The 24,255-nt window shown below is 25.7% G+C and overlaps 1 protein-coding gene across 1 annotated transcript; it reads right to left on the bottom strand.

Annotated features, from left to right (window-relative positions):
- Positions 1–5,390: 5,390 nt before the first annotated feature.
- LOC105629178 (Phosphoenolpyruvate carboxylase family protein) lies at positions 5,391–8,263 on the bottom strand. Its single transcript, XM_012210719.3, has 7 exons — positions 7,713–8,263; positions 7,530–7,600; positions 6,558–6,640; positions 6,423–6,447; positions 6,278–6,297; positions 6,013–6,168; positions 5,391–5,862 (listed from the first exon to the last, which is right to left on the bottom strand). Exons 1-7 carry the CDS (start codon positions 8,066–8,068, stop codon positions 5,467–5,469), a joined length of 1,107 nt encoding a protein of 368 aa, XP_012066109.1. The 5' UTR covers positions 8,069–8,263; the 3' UTR covers positions 5,391–5,466.
- Between the last annotated feature and the right edge of the window lie 15,992 nt (positions 8,264–24,255).

The raw sequence follows: 24,255 nt of genomic DNA, 5'->3' as shown, positions 1-24,255 counted from the left end.
CAAGTGAAAGCCTTATAGAAGGATTGTGCCACATATCAACTTCTTAAAAAAAAAATATTTGTTTTATAGATACATATATATTAACTAGACAGTACCTTGCACTTGGCGTGAATGCATGATACTTATATTTTTATTTCAATTATAAAATAGGCGTGATAAGAAAATATAAATACTAATAATACAATTAACAATAGCCATCATTTTTAAAACAAAACAATAATAAAAAAAACTATTTTAATAACTAAGAATCTAATATTGTATATTTGAATATATAAATTATTTTTTTTAAGAATATATATATTACTTTAATTCCTTATTTTTTGGAGAAGAATTTATTCAAATTTTATAAATTGAAATCCAAAGTTTAAAGATTTCAAAAAACATGAAAAACACAGTAATATAATACATCATAATACACAAAAAAAAAAAATAATAAATGTGTGCTTTGAATTATTTAGAAAAATAAAATTGAACTTGAGTTGATGTGAGATAAAAAAGAACCGGTGGAAATAGAAGAGTTTCATATACTCCAGCAAGACATTTTACATAGAATAGAGAAGAGAAAGTTGTTTTCATTTTAATTTGATGAAGACGTATTTTTCTATTTTTGAATTTTAATTTTAGTGCTATATATGTTAGAAGGCATTTTATTTTAATTTTTAATATAGAGAACATCAATAACCGTATTAAAGTATATTTTATGTTTAAAACCCATGAAAGTCAAATTCACGAAAAAACTATAAATTAGAGAGATAATATTTAATGAGGGAAGCTATAAAATTTATGCATTTTTTTAGCCTTTCAATTTTAAAGCTCCTTAAGTTTATATATTTTAATTAAATTTTAGTATGCATATAATATTTATTTGTTATAGATCCGAAATAGAATACATAAAATATTTCCAATTGTTTTAGAAAAGTAAAAGTTTATTTGTTGGTTAGAAAATGAAAGATAAAAAAGTGGAAAGAATAAGACATTTGCAATGTTTGACGCATAAATCATTATTAATTAATTCTATTAAAAATTTTAATAATATTTGAGTAATTGTATAAATTAAAAAAAGATGAGAGGAATGATAATTAGGCAACATTAATTATATTTTATAATGTTGAAAATAAAAAAGACATCCTTAAATAGGAGAGTTATATTTTATAATTTACAATGGTTTATAATTTATAATGTCGAATACCTAATATTAAAATATGTTTTCTATCATAAAAAATTACTCTTCTTAAGAAGTTTTGTTGGATTCCAACTTTGGACATGTTTCATGTCCTAAAATGGTAAAATTTCAATCAAACAATTCTGTGTTAGATAGGTTCATCATTTCTTAAATATAATGAATCTATGATTCATAGAACATTAAAATCATAATGCTAAAAGATTAGAATTTCATAGAATTATTTATATATTACAATTTTTTAATGAATAAAATTATCGTGACATTTGATTTAATTGTTTTTCTTATAAATAATTCATGTAAGAGTCATGAGTTTCAACCACTGTAAAAAATAGATTTGGCATAACTGAACTTGATAAAACTATACATTTGTAGTTTAAATATCTTTTTGCAGATATTAATTCTCAAAAAGCATCCAAATAGGCCTCGACCAAGACATAAAATGTTTAGGCCCATGATCTGGCCGATCCGACTTTCTGACAAAACATTTTTATTGATCGCAATACGCAGGGAGGCCCAGTACCATTTCAAACAGATAAAGTATATATTGGGAAAATTTTTACCTAAAACGGGTTCATATCTCCACTCATAAACCAAACCAATAAGAATAAGATTTCTTATTAAAATGAAGATATTTCTGACCATATATTAAAAAAAATGGATAAAATCAGAAAATTTTTTAAAAAATTATTACTGTGATTGGTTTAGTCCATAAACGTGGCTATAAATCCGATCTAGACAAATAATTTCCATGTATATATATATATATATATATATATATATATATATATATATATATAATTCCATTCCAGGTAACAATGGAGTAAAGGAGGACATACAAAAGTATATAACAAACGGCAATGATTTATCCACTTGCCATTACTCATCCATCCATACAGTAAATTAATAAAATAAATAAATCTTTTATTATAAAGAAAATATTTCTTGTCATTCATTAGAAAAAGTAAAGAATAAAATAATAATATTTGTTAAATTTTCGAATAAATTTTACGAGGTCAAAAATTTAAAATCTAAACTAATTAGTAATTACTCGACTTAAAATTTATAAAGTGATTTCTATAAGATATTTTTGAGATCATGGTTGGCTTGTGTATTGAGAAATAGCCTAATGGTAAAAAAAATGAAATATGTTAAAAAAAGTTATAATTGTATCCAAATCTTTAAAATTTACTATTTTACACTAATTTTTTTTATTGATTATAAGAGTTAAAATGGACTGAATATGATATGTTACAAAATAACAGTAACTCTCTTTTAAATACACCAAATTAGTGAGAATAATTATATTGAATTGTTATATAATTAAAATAAAATATAATTATCATCTAAATAGAAATATTGTCATAATTTATCACTTGTAATAAGTAGTGAACTAAAAATTTTTATAGAATCCGGGGGACTTCCATCATTAGATGGTTCTGAAACTATGGTTATACTCGTCTCAAGTAATTGTACCACGTAAGTGTAATATATATATATATATATATATATATATATATATATATATATATATATATATATATATATATATATATATATATATATATACACACACAAAGAGAGAGAAGCATGTAACTATCACGTGGTATTTCAAAAAAAGAAAAAGAATTATAACATGGTTGATAATTATTAAATTATAGAATATTATGAAATTGAATTTTTAGAACATTATTGGACAGCCGTGTTTAAGATATATGGCGTGGCAGACCGTTGGTGGTGGGAGACATGTGGGCGTTAAGGTTGTTGGATCCCAGCCATGAACCATGTGTGTCTATGCAGACAGCAAATGACATGCACCTTTTAAGTCTTGAACCTCTGTATTGACCATATTGGCTAACTCTGGTTTGGGACTTGGGTTGGGATTTATTGATTGACTATTTACTTTTGAGAAATCATTGAAGCTGAAAGGTTAAAAGTTTCTTTTGCCAAAAATTGAGCTTGCTTTAGGGTTAAAGCGGATTGTATTATAATTTTGACATAATTTCAATTTATGTCGATTGGGATTTTCAATTCAATGTAACTTAATAAGAGTATCAAATTAATTGATTTCAATTACTGTTTAATTTCAATATATCTCAAGCATGGTTTTACCTTCGATGTCTCTATTTTTATAGTGTCCATATGTAGGATCACATGTGATTGAAATTGAAATTATATGTTATTACTTATAAATATATGAATCAATTTAGTCACAATAAACTAAGGAATGAGATTTTATTTAGGTATCAATTGGATGAGTTCCGAATAGGCACATGGTGTTTTATTAAAACCCATCATATGTGATTGAAATTGAAAATATATATGTGTAAATACATTAAACAATTTATTAGTCATAATGAATTAAGGAATAAAATTTTATTTAGATATCAATTGAATGATCTCCAATTTGAGCCTATCACATATGATTTAGATTAAAATTATTTGATTATTGGTGAATATATTATTCAATTTAGTCACGACAAAGTAAGGAAGGTTGTTCTATTTAGCTCCAATTAGGGGACATTATTTCTAATTGGACCTTGATATGATTTCAAATTTAATTCTTCCCATTTTTTTTTAATTGAAAGTCTTAATTTGAATCATTATATTTACCTTAGGGATATTCTCAACAATAAGCAACAGATCAAAAACAGAAACAACATACCTTATGACTAAAAAAGGAAACCATGAAACAAGATCAATAATGAAAAGAATAACAGCAAAAGGATAAAAAATGACAAGAAAATAATGGACGGTAGCAAAAGGAAAAAAAACCATCTAAAAAATGATGAGAGCTGAAAAAATGGCAGCAGAAAATATTATTAACGTACTAAAAAAAAAGAAACAATAGTGAAAATAGAAAATCAATACAAAATATATCATAGAAAATCAATACTAATATATTAAAACATTGAAATATTAATAAATTAATATTCTAACAATAAAAAAGGGCACAATCGTAAAAATATATCACAAATGACAATAATTTAAATCTTAACGTCAAACTCACTGTTTTGTAAAAATAAATTTGAAAAAGTGACATTTTCTATAATTTCTCTTTGCAGAATCCAGTGAGTTAGATTGTCTTTTCCATCTTTAAGCTGACCCAGCAATATTTCCCTTTATTTCTTTTTATTTTCACACTTTTTACAATAATATAAAAAATGATAGCTTAATGAAGGTTTAGGTGAAGAGATTCATAATATCATAGACTCATTTACTTACAAATATACAATAGTAATTAATAACAAATGAAATTCATTTTAGAACTCTTAATTTTTTTTTTTTTTTTGCACAATACTAATTTTTTTGAATTTCTATCAATATCAAAAGTTCTTCAATAGTAAAAGAAAGTTCATGAAAAAATTGCAATAGATAATCTCTAAATAAGTATTAAAAAATATTTTATTATATTATTTACAATAATATTATATATATTTATAAGCTAAAATAAATAAAAGTAGACTTTTGAGCAAATACGAATGCAGATGAGATAAGTAGTATAACGTTTTATTGCTTTTTTGAGGGACCAATTTTAAATGGTGTATGTGAATTATGATACTTTTGGGCTTAGATGGGCCCAGGCTCTCTGGATCCACTGCCTTGCCAATGAATGGTGTAACAGTCACCGCATTTTGATTGAGCTATCTGTTTGATGTGGAAAGTGATCGCAAAATGATACTAAATAGACATGTTAGGGATTCCAATGGACCTACAATCAATTATTGGAATATTCTTATTAATTGAATTGGATTACATTATTATGGTTAAGAGCTCAAACTATAATATAATTAAGGACTGTTTCACGTGTTTTTTTTTTTTTCCTTTGTTTTTGGAATCTTAGGACGGTGGATTCACAATACTAGTATTTAATTTAAAACAAAAGAAAAAAAAAAAAGACAACAGTTTGAGCAGAAGAGCTGATTTATTCAATTTAACAATAATTGTAGTACAAGAATACAAGAACTGGCTTGAAATCATATTTTAATACAACAACCTGAAGCAATAATTCTAGTACAAGAACCTTACAATTACAGAAACTGACTTGCATAATATAATTTAGTACAAGAATTTAAACAATAAACTGTAGTACAAGAACTGACTAAATTGAAACAATTGCAATACAAGAACTGATTTATTCAATCTGGCAAAGGGAGTTCTGGTTGAGTTTGTTGTGGTCGTGGTGATGGTCGAGATTACAAATGCAAAATGCGGCTCCATTGCGAAATTCTGATTCATAGATTCTTCTTTCTGGTACAAATATTTACTTTGCTCGGCATTACTTTTCAATTTTTAAAACCTACACCAGCTTCTTCAAGATCTCTGACAATAGAACCATTGGTGTATTTTGAAAACCGTGATTCGAGTTGATACCAGTGGTCCAAATTGACGACTTCGTTAAATTCACTAAAAGAAGCCATTTGGTGAAGGTCTTCTCTAGTAGTTCCCTTCACCCTCAGAGTTCCGAGGACATCAGTCAATGATTTTGCTGCGGCATAGATGGAAGTAGTTGAATGAAGAATCAAATGGAAGCCCATTGCTTTTAGCTCCTCTGGTGTATGCAATGGTGTTTTCCCTCCTTCAAGCATGTTACATGCCCTGTAACCCTTTGTCCTGCGTGCAATTTCCCTTAGTTCATCATCATCCCTTGGTGCTTCCACAAAGCATGCATCCGCTCCTGCCTGCATAATTTCATTATAGCACTTAAACCTTGAAGATTCATGATCTGGAATCCAACAAAGACTAAACATATACGAATATAGGCCAAACTGAATTGATTTGGTCCATGTCTTGTCAAATAACGAGAAAGCAAAATGTGGCATTATGCATACCTCCAAGTAAAAGTTGGCCCTTGAAATGGCATCTGAAAGACCTTTTTCTACTGATGTTGCACGTGCATCAGTCCTAGCCACAAGGAAGAAATCAGAATTCCCAATGGCATCTCTAGCAGAAGCAATTTTTGCCGCATGTTCTTCTGCAGGAATAACCTGTAAACGAAAGGATAGTTAACAAGATGAACAAATCTTTTTAAGTTTTTAAATTCTGATCATTATTTTTATGGCTAGCTTGCAAGTATTTAGAGAAACGAAAAGGTACCTGTTTGCCGGCGAAATGCCCTGCAGTTGATCGAAAAGGAAAAGGGAGAGTTAGTATCAAATCCTAAAAACTGAAACGTATAGAATTCATTTCATTCTGATCATTCATTCAAATTTAACTTGAATTAAAAGCTGATAAGTCTTACCGCATTTCTTTGGCCATGCTTGATCCTGGAAAGAATTTAAATTGCTTTAGTTAGAAACACTAAGGAATATATATATATGTATATGCATAACAATCGGGGTTTTTAGAAAAAAGAAAAAGAAATCTGAAGTAGCACCTCCAAAAAGCATCCAGCAGCACCAGCCCTGATCAAGTCCTTGATGGTCCTCTGAATGTTGAGGGCATTGCCACCACCAGTATCTGGAACAAAAGCAAGTAGAAAGGGCAAATTAAAAAAAAAAAAAAAAAAAGTGAGATTTCATTGCACAAAAAACAATATTGCTGATGTAAGATATCCAATTAATAAAAAATATTCTCTCTAATGTTTTCTTTTCGTTTTTGTTTTTCCACTGTAATTCACCCAAAAGTAAGGAAGTCAAGTCACAAATTTTTTCCATGTTTAAAACAACTTTCAAACAACAGAGAGAGATTAAGCCTTTAAGCCCTTCAGTGGAAAGGATCAATCAGCTGATTCACGAATTGTATTTTTTATGGGTTAGAACACAGAAGTGAAGGAGCAGCAGATTGAGGAAATGGCAAGAGAAATTTTTTACAGGAAAGATTCAAGTGAAACATACTAAAACGTTATGCAAAAGTTCCAAAAGACTCTGTTCAGGAAAAAAATATATAAAAAAAAGTCCCAATTATTTAAACTCAAAGTATTGCTATTCTTTTACTCCTTTTTGACCCAGCCATAAGTAAGTGGCACAGAGTCCCAAATTATTACGATATGGTATCCTTTTAGGCCCCTATTTTAAATCGAACATGTGATGCTATGATGTGTCGGTCACGCAGAAACAGAGAGAGGACAATTTCTTAAACCAAATAACAGCAATTTGTAAACATCGGACAATAAAAATTTCAATTATGATGCTAACGATATTAATTATATCAGCCAGACAATTTATCCAGCTAGTAATAGTCATTTTGGATCTGCCCAACTAACAGCTGACAAATGTTCACAGAAAATTTTGGCACAATTAAACCAAAACTCTTTTTTAATTCTAACATATTAATGGCGGATTTGCAAAAACGGATCGGAAAGCATAAACGGAAAAATCAAACCATAGGAAAGGCAGAATTACAATACCAGCATCAGCAATAAAGGGGATGTCCGCAGCAGCACACACTCTACTTGTCGTGGCTGCCATTTCTGGTGGCCTATAAGCAGTAAAACAAATTCAAAGCAAGAACCAAACAAGATTAAGCAATTAAAGTAACAAAAACAAAAATCGAATGCTAACAGTAACAAAAACAGAGTGAAGAAGCGTACGTAAGGAAACCAATGTCTGGTTTGCCAAGAAGAGAAGCAGAGACACAAAAACCAGAGATCCAACCGGCACTAAAACCGACCTTCTCTAGAATGGAAGCGGAAAGAGCGTCATAAATACCAGGCAACAAAATAATTCCTTCATCTTGAATCAAACGTTCAATACGCGTCATCATTTTCACCGTCGGATAAGTGGACTTGATTTTCTGATTTTTAGAAATCGAGTTTGCCCGGAATTTGAGAGGATTCCGGTAGTTTAATTGTGTAGGAACTCCAGTCTTGAAGCTGAAGGACATTTTAACAGAAGGAGGGGTTTGGCAGTTGAGTGTAGCAGCTCCGGTGGCCAACGTCAACGACATTTTCACACACACAGAAAGAAAGGAAGAAAGAAAGAAAGAAAGTGTGTTTGTGTGTGTGTAAGAGGAAAGGGTGGCTTTGTTTTGAAAGGTAGAAGTCGAAGGAAGAAGACGACCTAAAAAGAGAAAGGATAGATGGAGATTGGAGAGGTTCGCGCCTTCAAAGCCACGTTTGTTGTGTGTGCTTGAGAGTGGGTATCGGGGTCCTTTTAAATGTGGATAGTTCTCGTCGGGAGGCTGCTTTGTGCAGAAAACTGTTTGAAGGATGTTTCCTTTTTTACTGTTTTGTCCTTAATTTTAGCTTTTTTGTTTTTAATTTATAATTTTCTTTTTTTCCAAACTTTTTCAATTACTTTTCAAATACATTAATTAACGTTTTCCCAGTAGATCTCCCTTTTGGGGTCTTTGAACGATGAAATGCTAATTTGGCATCCAACTCTTTTTCAATTCTTTTATTTTCTTTTTTCTTTTTTTTTTAATGAGGATTATTGGAGGAGAGAAAAAGAGGGGAGATAAACTCTGAGTTGACTCAGGCTTTGCCTGAAAATTTTGCCATTAGCCTAAAGTGTGAACCTCCTGCTCTCTTTTAATTATGGATATTTAACTTTTTAATTTGAAATTTTTTTCAAATAAATTAATTAAATTTTTTCTTTTAGAACATAAGATCACCCTTTAAGAATTTCATACCATTTTTAGCATCCTAGCTACTCTTTTACAAACATAAAATATTACATGGTAGTTTATTTTGTAATTGGATTTAATTTACAAATTGTGGCTAGATCTATAGTTATAAATTATTATAGTGCTAAAGGATTAGATATAATAAGAGATGGTAAGTTATTAACTCATAAACCATCTTTATTAGTAGATAGCAATAACAATTAAACTTTTATATTAAAAAAAAAAAATCTTGTAGCTCCTTACCAATTAAAATTATTTTATTCCCTTTAATTTCGCTTTTTGATTTATTGCCACTTGAACTTCACCTTTTAAAAATAATATCACATCTTGTTATATCGAAAAATGAATAATCTTTGGGAGCAGCAAATACAAAAATTCAAGGAATCAAACCGTCTATTTGAAACAAATGAATTTCATAATATTTTTATAGAATTTGTTTGGAAATTCAAAATTTTGTGATTGCAATAAAATGAAATATACATTTGAATTCTACAAATTGAATTCCAATTGGACATCCCTAATTTAAATTCTATTAAAATTAACGAAATTTCTAAATAGATTCCAAAATACCATTCACTATTGAGAACTATTTCCTTTTTTCTTTTTGGAAATTTCCTAACTTATTACTATGAAATTATAGAAACTAACCCTATGAATAATTGTTTCCAAATATAGTTAAGGGCAGTAATAACTTTTTTAATTATTTCTAAATATAATTAAAAACAACAATAATCTTCTTAAATACTTTTGTAGTTTTCAAATTCATTACTCAAATGGACAAGATTTTTTACACCCATTAAAAATAATAACTATTATGATGAATGTCACTGTATATATAATAAGTAAAACTAGTAATTAATTAATTAATTAATTAATTAATTAGGATGAACCGTGAGTGTATTTATTTATATGAATTTTATTATTTATATTTTAATAAAAAAATTATTCTATTGGTGTTTGTTATTTATTTTGATAAATTATTATGTCAATATCATTTTAGGAAACAGAGACAAATGAATTATCATTTAAAATTTTATTTCTAACATAATTTTATAAAATTTAATTAACTTTCTTATTTTAAATTATAACATATCAAACATGAGAAATTAATTCACTTATAATTCATTTATAGATAAATTTTACATAATGAAAAAGTCAAAAAGTAAATTCAACGACTCATAATATCATTTTCAAAGTTTAAGGAGCCACAAATTAAATTATATATATTTAACCAATGATAAAATGTGATGGTTGTTGTAAATTACATAATATACCTAAAAAAACTTAAATAAGAAAATATTTAATAATTGGTTTTCTATTTGATTTTAATTGTTTATTTTTGATGCAATTCAGTTTGGATATCATTTCAGTTTAATTCTTAATAATAACTGAAATAATAAATTATATTTTGTTTAATACTTATAATACCGTTTTTTTCAATCTTGATGGGTTTACCTTAAACTTTCCAAGGATTATGGACAACTCTATTGTTAGAATCATTTTTAGAATTATAAAATTATTAATTTTATATCACATTTTTAGTTAATTAAAAATATCACATTTTTAGTATTTAATTTTGATAAAATTACATCTAAATATATCATATTATTTATAAAACTAATCAATTCACGAGTTAAATGATTCAATCGGCTGGTGGGATCTAATTTTCTAAACATTCAATGATAATTAAGCTCAAAATATTTTCAATTGTTTGGTCAAGTTGTAAAACCACTAAAAGTTCTGGGGCTAAAATGTAAAAGCATTTGCTGGAGGTTAAAATGGTATTTCTGACTTAGGACAGTTTTGTCTGTTTCTAGGATTGATAGTGCTGTACGACACCAAGCACGTTCTTCATTTTCTTCTTACCCATCAGAGTCAGCAAAAGGATGAATCGATTGCAACATCAACTATAGTAATTTTTAGCCTACTATTTTCAAATTAGTTTTTTTTTTTCTCAAAATATAAATTATTTTAAAATAATTATTTTATTTAAATATAAGATGTTTTTAATATTTTAATAAGCAATAATAATCATTTTTTTTGAGTTCAGGTTTATTTATATTATATACAATAATTATTTCCATTATTTATTCTTAGTTTTAAAATAAAGGACAATTTGATTAAATATTTTTTTTATTTTTATTATAATTTAAGAAATTTAAATGCTTATTTAACCCTCTTGTAAAACATTAAATTATTTATATTTTTAGAGGAAATGAATAGCAATGTTAATTACTCGTTCCATTTTATTAAATTTGAAAATTTTTTACTTCACACAATAAATAAAAAATGATTAAATCACCTCAATTTAGAAGAAAAATAACATCAATTGCTAAACTATCTTTTAATTAATATAAAATTTAGTAGAGATATTTATACAAAGATAAAGTTGAAACAAAATAATTAATACTAACTCAATTTTCTAAAAAGATCATCTAGAAGAAGAAAAAATTAAAAGCTGTTAAATTTAAGGGAACCGTTAGAGTACTATTTTGAAGAGAAAAAAAAAAATTGATGTGTTAAATATTTTTTAAATTTATTTAATAAAAATAATTGAAAATCATAAAATCTGAATCACACACGTATGTAACTTCATTTAATGATTGGGTGGTGCTATTTTTCTTGGTTTACACATGTATATTGACTTTCACACTATAGTAATAATGATAATTTTATATTTCATGACTCCTTTACTTTAAATGTAAAATTCACATAAAAAGTTAATTTGCGGGTAAAATGTAAATCAATTTTAATACTTCATACTAATCTACCTTAGTATTATTTAAAAGCACATAATATATATGTTCAAAACGTGAGATTTATAAATAAAAAAGATTCTTAGTTTATGATTTGTCGTCCCTAATAATTGAACTAAAATAATGAGTAAACGTGCTTATCTATTAAAATTATGTTGAGATACTTTTCAATTCATTATTTTAATTTGCTGCCATTAAAATTTTAATATTTTTCCAATAAAAAATGGCAACCATTTACATTATGCATAATTATAAAATTATAAAATATAATTAAAAATTGGGCTTCACTTGACCCTAATAAGTGCATCATACATGCTTAGATTCAGATTCAAACGGTTCAGATGTTCAGATTTCAGACAGGCAATAAAAATACTAAGCAATAATTGTTAGTCTCTCTCTCTCTTCCCAAAAGAAGTGAATGTTTGGTGATGGATTGTGGCCATGTGGAGGTTCTTATCAAGGCCAAGTCACCCTTTTGTCATTACATAGACAAGTACGGATTCACACAAGTGATATGTACATTATCATATATATCCATGTGATAAACCTTCCCCCGGTTCGATTTGGATCAAATCCAACAAAAAGTGCTCTAATAAATTTGATTTTAAATCAGACCTGAATCAATGAGTGGATAGGCTTGTTTTAGTTTCATTCTTTACAATTAAAATCAGCTAAAAATCATCAACAGCGACTGATTTAGAAAAAAAAAAAAGTACTAAAATTAAAATTCTCCCCGAAAGGAGTTCGATTTCAATCTTTTAAAATTTAAATTAGCAATTCAACGAAGACTAGTCATTGATTAATTGATTCAAATCGATTTCTCTCTCTATATATATAAAGATAATTTAATTCAATAATTTAATTTCTTATTAACTGCTACATGATATATACGTACCACCAATGTATATTCTTATTATTTTATGTGGCTAGTTGAGGGGTTAGCTGAATTATTTTTTTATATATTTATTATTTTTGTATTTATGTATTTCTTCTACCACTACAATTGTGATTTAATATGGCAAGTGGATGGGTGGTAGCCAACCAAATGAATTGACAATTTTGAACAATAATAAGAAATTTCTTGCAAGATCTAATTTGCCAACAACTCTTGACTTTTTTTTTTTGTTTTTTTTATTATTTTTTATATCCATAATGCTTTGTTTTTTTTTGAGGAAATAATGCTTTGTTTTGGATTGTTCAATCATGTGCGTAACATCAATTTCAAGGCTAAACCTGCGTTGGGAAAATTTTATTTTATACATGTAATAAAATATATGAATTATTGTGATTGAGGTATTTAATAAACTATTTAAATTAATAAAAAATTATGAGTTAATTGTTATTAATATATTCATTAAAATTATTTAGTTCATAACTAATGTACTAGGTGTGGTTTTTAATTTGGTTCAATAACATTTTTATATTATTATTACATACATGGTCTCAAAGAAAATCATTAACCAAATTCTATCTTTTAATCATTTTTATTTTTATATCAATTAACCAAATTTCTATTTTTATATCAATTAGACTACATATACAGTTGACTGTTTTTGATTATTTAAGTGCCAATACATTTAATATAAAACTATTAAATGGGATCAACTTTATTTAGATACAGTAGCAGACCTAACTCAAATAATTAGAGGAGTCAAAAAATAATTTTATTAATTATACTTTTTCAAAAAATTTCACTCCAAAAATTTTAAAAATTTTTAATTTAGGGGCCACAGCTCCCCTAAAACCCTCTCGGTGTGATCTTATTATACATATATGGAGTGGCTCATGTCCTCTCTAATAAATTTTCTTTTAAAGCATCACCTATAAAATATTAAAATTTTTTTATTTTATATTTTAAAATAATAATTTTTTTAAAAAATTTGTCCTCTTAAATTTTGATTTTTTTTATATTTCTTAATTTTAATTTCTGACTCCGTCTCTCTTTTTATATATATAAGAGGTTCCTTACCATCATTGAGCTACGGATGAAAATGAGATAATTAAATAAAATCTTTTTAAATAATAGCGCTTTTCAATTTTTAATATCTGTAAAATAAACTTTGCGGATAATAAAATTTATATTTTTAGACAAATAAATTTTAAGTAAATATAAATTAAAAAAAAAAAAAAGAGAGAGAGAGACATAATTTCAATGGGAGGATGTCCATAAAAGAACATGTGGTGGAAGTTATTAGTTGGCACATGATAATAATTTATAGGCAGCTTCGCTTATTGTTTTTATATAGGCAGTTTCGTGGGGTACTTGGTTAATTATATTGTATGTTACTAACGCAAATTGGCAGTTTGCACATGAAAATATTTTATAGAGGCAGCTTCCTGCAGGGTAATTCAGTAATTATAATTGTGGTCTCATGCACATACATCTGGAGAATAATTTGCAGATTCCTGGATTAATTATTTTGTGGCCGAGTCTAGGGTATGGCTATAGGATTCAGATCTAGTCAAACGATATAATTGTGCGATGTACAATTTATTTTTAAGAATGCTGTGTCGTTTTCAAATAAATTATAGTGGTTGTGGACAAGTATGTGGAATTATTGCCCTTTTTTTTGTTTATTTGGCAGTTATATAATAAAATATTCCTCCTTTTAACTTAGAAAAAACTTTTGTAGTTTAGAAAATTAAAACTCGACATTTTTCACTTTTTCACCTAAATTAAAAGACCAATAAAATCATATCCGACTGGTATTATTGCCTTCCGCTTTCCCACTCTTCAAAATGTAAAGATGTCTTTTAAAAAAAAAAAAGAAAAGAAATCACCTTTTTAAAATTACATTTTCAAAAGTTGCATTTTAAAAAAAATAAAAGTTGAATGTATTTAGTATATAAATCACTTATCGCATGCTAAAAAGATTTTTTTTAAGGAGTAATATTTAAAAAAAAACTAAAAATTGACTAAATTCACTTTTCACCATTGTTCATGTAACGCCCCATTTTTTTCCGTGTTTCAATAGTAGTTTATCGGTCTGTGAATAGTACCACCGGTTCGAAAGTCGGTATTATTTTTGGTCCGGACGGTGCTTCCGGCATCGAATGTGACATCCACCGTCGGGTCTTTCGGGATCGGGCGGCTGGTGTTTCAGTTCAATTTATAATTTTAAAATTAAAAAAAATAAAATTTTACTTATAAAATAATTCAAATCTTTAAGAGGGATTGGACTTTTACGGATTATTTTATTATTATTCTTGCTGGAATAGTTATGTTTTATTTTCTCCAATAGATAATTAATTACCTGAAGCTGCAGATCCAATGTAATTTTTGTTTGGTTTTACAACTGTAATATCAATATTCTTTGGCACTAAAAAAATATTTATTTGAATATAGTTAGGTCTATCTAACCAAAATTAATAAATGTAAAAAGACTGGAAGGCAACACAGGTCTTTGTCTATGCATTTACCATCCCCATCAAAACCACCAGTGGTGTTTAATGAGGCTGAGCTTTCCTACATTCTCACTCACATGTTTATATAAAATTTATTTTATTCCAAAGTTCAATATTAGAATAATTTCAGAATTTTTTTTTCGATTTTATTCGCGTCAATAAACAATTTAAAATGCTTCCACTTCCTAAAATTATTCCTTTAATTTATTATATATATTTTTTCTTTAAAAATAAAAACATAACATCACCAATAATAAGGTTTGGTGTCATTTTTAATTCGGTATTTATAATAAAATTAAAAAAATTTAAAAGACAAATATATATATCTCTTTCATGACCTATCTTTGATTAGTGAATGATAACTATAAAGTAAGATCGATTTATTTACTAATTAAGTCAATTTTTTCCTTTTTAAATCTATGATTAGAAATATTATTAAGTTGATTTCTTTATATCGACTAATATATTTTTTGAGGTCGTTCTGAAAATATGCTCACTCATGTTAATGTTTTTTTATATACTAATTAAAAGAACTTAATATAGTGGAATTTATAAAAAGTGAAAAACAATGAATCCATCATGTAGTCACATGTTTGCCGGGCTGGACATAATTTGGTCAAACCAATTAAAACAATTCAAATCAAATTAAACGGTTTGATTTAATTTAGTTTACCGTTTAAACTATTACATTTGATTCTATATAAAAAGAATTGAAGAAGTTTTGGTTTTATTCTAAAACTAAAGAAAAACTGAAAAATCAATTCAATTCAATTATTTTCTATGATTTACAATAATTATTTCGACTTTCGAGCAATAAAATAAAATGACTGAGATCTATTATTTTTTAACTAAAGGTTTTGAATTCGAATCTTAGATATGAACTTTTCTTAAACATTCGAGAGTAAGTATTTTATCTCTTTATGAATCTGTTTGGCGCCATTTAGATTAATTCAATTTGTCAACTTTTATTGTTAAAAAAAAAAAAAAAAAAAAAAAAAAAAGTTTCCAATCGAACTCATGGAATGTACGACCGCACATGTCTGGCCTTCCAATGCAAAATATATATATATAAAAGTCCAAACATCACGACAGTGGCATGGGACCAACATATATGGATATAAAATAATGGCCACTAAAAAACCTTGGCCCCTTTCCAGCTAAAAGCATCAAACGATTATCAACTTCCTTTTTTATTTTTAATTCATTTCACATCAATTATAATAAATAAATAAATATTAAATATGCATTTATATTGGTAGATAAGAGTAGTATCATATCATAACACGTCTACTAATATTTAATATTTCTGCCATCTCATTTATTTTTTTTAAAGAAAAAAAAAAAACCAATACTACATTGGAAATAATTATTAGTGAGTAATTATGAGATTTACAAATTTAGTCACATCTGTAACCTACTTGATAGCTAACAGCTCGACATAAAAGTAAAAGTGTAAAACCCAGACAATAGGAATTATTTCACAAGCTTTGAGGGTAACTTTTTGCATGCGTGAACTAAAAATGTAAATTACAATAGTGAAATTATTCCAAGCATATGAGCATTTTAAACACAAACACAATATAAGAGTTTGCTTGCTTCAATTTAATTTTGATTTTATTTTTTTTTTCTATTTTCAAATTAAAATTCTCAAGTTGATCTCAATCTAAGTCTTTTTTTATTTGATATATATATATATATATATATATATATATATATATATATATATAATTTTGAGTTAATTTTTTAATCTTTTGACTTTTTAAAAATAGAAATAGTGTTTGAGATCAAACTTCTTGAGTTGATTCCAGTCTAAGTCCTTTTTAATTTGATTTGATGTGAATGGGATCGGTATCTAGGTCTAATTAATTTGCTAAAATTATTAATAGAAGTTCATTATCCCCTAGCATGTGATTTATAATTTTATTATATATATATATATATATATATATACCAATTTAATTCTAATTTGATTTTTCTTTTCTATTTTTTGACTGTTTATTTTTTTGAAATAGGAAACCAATTTCAGATTAAAATTCTCCAGTTGATGCCAGTTTAAGTCTTTTTTTTTTTAAATTAATTTTAATGTGAATCAGATTAATGGCTAGATCTAATTAATTTGCTAAAAATTATTAATAGAACAACATTATCTCTATTATAACATTTATAAAATCTAGATATATTTGTAGGTTATACATACACATCAGTCACTTAATTGATATAACATCGTGTGCTTTTATTAGATTGGCAATACAATTTTAAAGCGTTGTTCGACAAGAAGTATTGTTTAATATTTTAATTGGGTCAAAATATTATTTTAATTAATTTTATCATTCGGTAATATAATATATATTATAATATTTAGATTTTGAGACAATGTTCATAAAATATTATTTTTATTAACATTTAACGTTTTATAATTTTGTTATGACACCTGTACTTATCACTTGTCTTTACTTTGTTTACCGTTTTCATACTTTTTTTGTCATTTGATATTAAACAGCTCACCAAACAATAATTTATACCGAACACTTTTATTCTAAAATGTTATATAAGCAGCTAACCACTAACAGCTAACCACTAATTAAACAGCCGACAGCTATTAAAACAAATAACAGCCAAGTCGGAAAATTGATTGTTTTGGTAGCTATTAGTTATTGGCTGTTTTAGCAGCGTTTTGAGTAATAGCGTTTAGCTATTAGCTGTTTGAGTTGAGTAGTTTTCATAAAATGTAAAAGCTAAACGAGTTAGTTATTTATAAAACATTTTTTTTTAATTTCTAAAAATTAATTCAAATGCTATGTTACTTAATATTATAAAAATTAATATTTAGCATTTTGATATCTCAAAATACTAAAAACTGTTGATGAACACCGCCCTTATCTCACTGTTGGAAAGTCAAATTAAAGAAATAGAGCAATTTATTTACGTAGGGGATATAATTATAAATTGTAATATTAGAATTAATTAAAAAAATATTTTATTTTTGAAAACTTAAAATTAGAAATGTAAATATTCTTTAACACACAAATTTTGTAAAGAATAAAGTTCTTAGATTCCTAATTTCTATGTGCACCTAATCAAATCACAATGACGTCATCCTATGGTATTTACTTCCATCACTTTATTACATATAGTATCATCTATGATTAGACTCGTTAATTATTTTATATATTTTCTCCTTTGAAAATTAAAATAGCGCTTGAGTTGAACTCAATCAACAATTATTATTATTATTATTATTATTATTATAAAATAAGCTCAACATTTCATATAATCAGTGAATGAATATAATAAACGAATAAAGATTTTATCACAAATATTTTTTTATAATATTATCTATCCATGATGAATGAGGAAATATAAAATTATTTAATTATGTTTTTTTTATTTACAAGAAATCACTAAAGTTGAGTATACGAAATTTTGTTTATGCAAAGGGGAATATGATAGAATTAGTTTTTATTAGTTAATGTTGTTTTGAAAGCAGGGGTAATCCCTAACTTACTTCAGAAGAAATTTCCTAACCTTAAGAAATGCAAATTAAAGACCAAGAAAAATACTTTATATTATTTGACATTATTCTAGAAATAGAATTTGTCCTTTTAACTTATTCCAAAAGAAATTTCCTCACCTAAATATAAATTACAAATGCATATTAAATTCCAATAATTGCGGCTCGCATGCAATTGGCTTCTACATTACTCTCTATGAATCAAATTTGATAACCGTGCAAATATTGACAAACGACGGGTAGGTGTAGTTGGGAAATTGAAATTCAAATTCCCAATTTTTTAATTATTAATTTTTATTGGTCTTTTTTAATTGATTCTTGTTAGTAATTTATTGTTTAATACAAATTTTTTATTATATATTTGTTACCATTAAATTATTAAGTTAAAAACAATAATAATAACAATCACAATAATTTAATAATAATAACAACGACGATAACGACAATGATGATGATGATAATAATATCAATCAGGTGTTTGATTCAGGGAGAGAGCCGGACTTTAAAATTAAAAGAAAATTTTTAAAATTAAAGGGGGCTAAATCAAGAAAAAAATTTTTTTACACTATTTACAGATAAAATTTTGAAATATTTTTTTAGGTTGGGGGTTCGGGGTCCCCCATAATTCCCCTCCCTTTACCCCTGATTTAATTGACTTTCTCATTTATGTGGAGAAAATGTGAGGTTTCAAGTTTCAAATCTCTGGATCATACTAGTTTTCACTAATTTAATAAATAAAGGAAAAAAAATTATCTCTTATTATATAGCTCATAATGTTCTATTGGCGTGATTACATGATATTTATTTTAATTAGTCATTTTCTTATAGCACCTATAGTTTTTTAATAAAATATTGACTCAAACAAAGGGGAAAAAGGGCAACTTTGAGATAATAAAGGATGTTTGTTAAAAAGAAGAAGAGTAAGAAAAATTAAGGGTTAGACCAAGTAAACCAGTACCGCACGTACTAAATTGAAGTAAGAAAAAATTTCACTCTTTTGCAAAGAATGTTTAAGAGAATTATGGAGTTTAAGGACTCTGGGCTCCCAGTCCTCCCCTCTGCTACTTGTGTGAAAGATCAAATAGTCAAATATTATAGAGTATTCAATAATAAAAAAATGATATTTTTTGAACAAAAATAGTCAAACATCAGAGCCTTCACAGTAATGTCTTCAAATAGTAGGGATGGAGTAGTAATTGCAGTCAACATAAAGGACTTTGTAGTAATTGGCCATATATTTTTCAACTGTCAATTTCGTGATCACCAAAATTTGGAACACTTCACGTGTTTAAGTCTATAACATTTATATTAATTGATAAAAAAATTAATTTACGCGTTGATAAGCTCATCCTAATAATTAGCTTGCGTGTCTTAAATTAAAGTTAATTCAAGTTTTGTTACGTGTTTAATGTGTTGATTTGAGCTGATTGGCATTAACTGAGACAGATGTTAGGTAGTTATCCACTAAATGCATTAGTTTTGCAGAGCTTTGGTCCTATCCATACACTGTTTTTATTGCGTGAATATGTGCAATTTCGCTTGACACAAAAATCCAACCAACTTAGAAAAATATTATCTGAAATTGGTCTCACTTGCATATAATTTTTTTTAGTGTTTTATAAAAAATTAACTCATATAACGTTTAGTTTTTAACATTTTATAAAAAGCAAATCAAATACCTAATCACTAAACAGTACTAAAATCGCTAAGCTACCAAAACAATTAATTTTACTGAATAGACAAAAAAAATTAAGAAAAAGAGGAAAAACCAAAGGAAATAGAGATCAAAATTTACGATGGATGAATGGGAGGGAGATTAGAATAAGTTTTTTTTTTTAGTTTTTTAATTTAGTAATTAGCATAATCTTTAATTGCATTAGAATAATAAAAATAGTATTTGCTCATCGAGCATTAAGAAGTAATAATTAAGCAATTGGCTAATAGGCGAACGGTATCTCATAATGCATGATGTCAAGATTCCTTGCTTAAATGATTTCATTTGTACCAAAACAAAATTAAAAACTAACTAAATAATTTTAAATGACACACAATAAAATTAAGGTCGGCAATTTTAACTTTTAAGTACGTAAATATTTGTATGGATTTAAAAATAATAAATGACACAATAAATTTACGGATTTTAAAAATTAATTTCCACGTTTAGGAGCCATTTTGAATATTTTTTTTTATTTAAATTTTCAAGTATCGTTTTGGTTGTCCAGTCCGACTGAACTGCAGGACAGAAAAATACCATTTTAAAACTCCATTGCTAAATCTAAGAAATCCGATGCTAAAATGAGATTAGCAATCGATTGCTTCCCTTGCTAAACTAGGCTTTAAACATATGAGTATCGAAAAGAAGTGAGTTTTTATGTCGTGACATTGCAATTTGGATAGGTTGTTCGAGATAAACACTGATATTATCATCCACACATAGATTCCACTTATCCTAAAGTGGCTTTTCCTATCAATAAGTTGAATTTCAATTTTTTTTTTCAAATCAAATTTAACGGCTTTACTTATTTATTTATATCTTTATTTCGGAGTCTTTATAAAAATTTATTTGCAATAATCTTAGTTGAGTATCGAAAGAGAAACTGTAACTTAGAGATGTATTATCAAAAGACTTCGCTCTAATTTCTACGATCAAGAAGATTGATTCTCTTAGTGATACAAAAAAAAAAAAAAAAAAATTTAATCTAACAAGATAGCGATTAAAAATTAATATTAAATACTTGAATTTTAAAATTAGTTTGAAATGTTCTGCAAATTCGATATTTGAATTGACATTTGTAACTTTGCCAACTATAAGGGATAAATATAAACACCAAGACATGACATGATATCTCAAAACGGCCTTTTCTTGTCCATGAGTTCAATTTTAATATTTTTAGCAAATCCAATTCAATCAACTCAATCATAGCTTGATTTAATTGATTTCAGTATTCAGAGATTGAGTGTTTGAGGGGAGACTTCGACTTTGACTTTACTTTTATATTTAGAGATGCATTATAAATAAACTTGGATAATATTAAACTAGAAGAAGGCTCCTAACATAATCATTATAATGGTAGATGATAGTAATAAATAGAAATGATATTTTTGTCCTATTAAAAATTTTTGCTCTAACGGTACCCTTTATAAATTATATTTTGTATGTTATTAATATATTAAATTATCATTTTTTTTTTAGTATTGGGAGAGGATTTAAACCTGAATCTTAGCTGGATCGTATATGCACTTATCACTAGACTATGTGTTGATCTGTTATTAAATTATCGTGTTGTAGTAATGGTGATGGTATTAATTTATTTTAATTAATAAGAATTCAATTAATAATGTCTAGACATTAGTTAAAATTTATAATTCAAACAATTTAAATACCGTATCTTACCATAGATGATTCTATTCAACAAAATTTTACAAGTCCAATAATTTAAAATGGATAATAATAAATAAGTATTATTTAATTATTTAATATAAAATATAATATTAATTTTTTATTGTTAAATATCAATTCCACAAAACTTAGAAAAATAAAGAAAAAAATTAAAAATTCCTATACTAATCTATATTAATCCAAAATAAAAAATATTTTAGTTTAATTTAAATTATATAACTTAAATAGATTAAAAAAAATAGAAAGTGGCATATATGTATTTACAGACAAGAATTTTACAGATAAGTTCAAAAATTTTGAAACTATCTATTTATATAAAGAATTTTTTAAAAAATTATATCCATTTATAGAAAATAATTTTTTTAAAAAAATCCAATTTGTTTTTAAAAATAAAAATATATCCAAGTAAAATATAAAAAATAAATAAAGAACGAAATATATAGATAAATATGGATATTTTACAGACAAGTTCAAAAATTTGAAAGTGGTACATATCTATTTACAGAAACGATTTTGTTTTTTCAAAATATGTCCAATTAAAAGATAAAAAAATAAAGGAAAGAAATATATTAATTTCTATAAATAAATATGAGTACTTTAAAGATCCACAAATATTCAAAATTTGAAAGTAATATATATTTATTTAGAAAATAATTTAAAATATATATATATATATATTTGTGTGATTAAAAAAAAAACAAATAGAGAAAAGAAATCAAAATAATTTTTTTAAATATATATATATATATATATATATATATATATTTGTGTGATTAAAAAAAAAAAATAGAGAAAAGAAATAAAAATTTTTAAAATTTCTAAAAACAGAAAAATAGAATATTGAAAAGGAGAGCATCACATCAATATTTTTAAAATAATTTTTCTTCAGGATTATATATAGATTTAGATTCTTAAGTTTCTAAAATATCTACATCTATCTATTTATAATTCTACAATAGGGAATGAGTAGGGAACATTGAAATTGTAAAAAAATACTCCCATTAAATTTATATATTCATATAAATATTATTAAATATCATTAAAGATTTTAATTTGATTGGTAAAATAAAGGTAATTTAATTTTTTTTTAGTCATTAATTTTTTATTTAGATCAAATTCTATTCAATAAAATAAGAAATTATATTATATAACATATAAGGTATATATTAAATATGAAATACCATTTGGTTACAGCTTTCTTGTAATTCAAACCGATAGTTTTGAAACTGAAACTATATAACATAATATTAAATAACATATGTAATGTATATATTAGATATGGTAATATACACACATTATATGGTAACATAATATAATATAATAATATTATTTGATGGATGCTAATGAGTTATATATTAAATAAGGTAAAAATGTAATATCTTTAAAGATTTTTTTTTTTTAGAATAAACATAAAACTATACAATAAAAAAGTGCAGCTATATCAGCCTACACTAATGGGAACAAACAAACTGGAATTCACAAAGTGCAGCTATATCTTTAAGGATTTTAATATGTTGAAAGAAATTTTTTTCTAAAAAAAGTAAATATAAAGTTAATTCTGCATACATTTTACCAAAAAGTACAAAGAAATAAAAAAAATATATCAAAATTGTAAACAGCGATATAAAATAATGATTAATAGATTAATTATTATAATAGCTATTTATCTATAATATATAATAGCTATAATATAAATTGAAAATTTAATCAGCGAATCAAGCTAATCCTAACTTTATGAAAATTTATTATTATTATTTTTTATTATTTCATAAACTATTTTTTTTCTATTTTATGAATACTTTTAGATTTTTACTAAAATAAACTGTTTATAATATTATAATTTATAATAAAATTAATAGAAATTAAATTAAATTACATTTATTTACAACAACTAAAAGTAAACGAATACACAAAACATACAATACATCCGAAAAAACTAGCTAATTTTAAATGTTAAATATCATATTTGAATTGGCATTTCTAATTTTAATGATTGTTAATTATCGGAATTGAGAGTATTTGAGAATTGGTCTTTGTTTGGAGTAAATTTGAGATATATATATATATATATATATATATATATATATATATATATATATATATATATATATATATATATATATATATATATATATATATTGGAGTCAAGATAAATTCTATTAGGATAAGAATTATGAGAATCATGTATAATCTGTTAGTTAGAGTTTATTTAGGAACATAAAATCTTTTAATATATTTATATATATTGATCTTTTATATATTTTATTATTGTATATTATGAATGATTATTGGTTTAAATTCTTAAATGTAACCGTTTGCTAACATTAACCTGATTGATGTAAATGAGGCTTAAACTTGTGAGTATGAAAGGGTTTAGTTACAGTGGAGTAGCAATTCGGCCATATTAGCAATCACGCGTGATCCCAATTGTCTCAAG

This window comes from Jatropha curcas, chromosome 9, assembly GCF_041381405.1.
Source record: "Jatropha curcas cultivar XTBG-Jc1 chromosome 9, XTBG_Jcur_1.0, whole genome shotgun sequence".
Taxonomy (NCBI): Eukaryota; Viridiplantae; Streptophyta; class Magnoliopsida; order Malpighiales; family Euphorbiaceae; genus Jatropha; species Jatropha curcas.
This window is presented reverse-complemented; position numbering and strand designations above follow the sequence as displayed.

What these genes read in the sequence shown, in the direction of transcription:
- LOC105629178 (XM_012210719.3), bottom strand. Translation starts at nt 8,068, where the DNA reads ATGTCGTTGACGTTGGCCACCGGAGCTGCTACACTCAACTGCCAAACC. An exon ending in GGCATTTCGCCGGCAAACAG is followed by an intron (nt 6,169 to 6,277) that starts GTACCTTTTCGT and finishes TTTCGTTTACAG; the next exon opens with GTTATTCCTGCAGAAGAACA. An exon ending in GGGCCAACTTTTACTTGGAG is followed by an intron (nt 5,863 to 6,012) that starts GTATGCATAATG and finishes GAAATTATGCAG; the next exon opens with GCAGGAGCGGATGCATGCTT.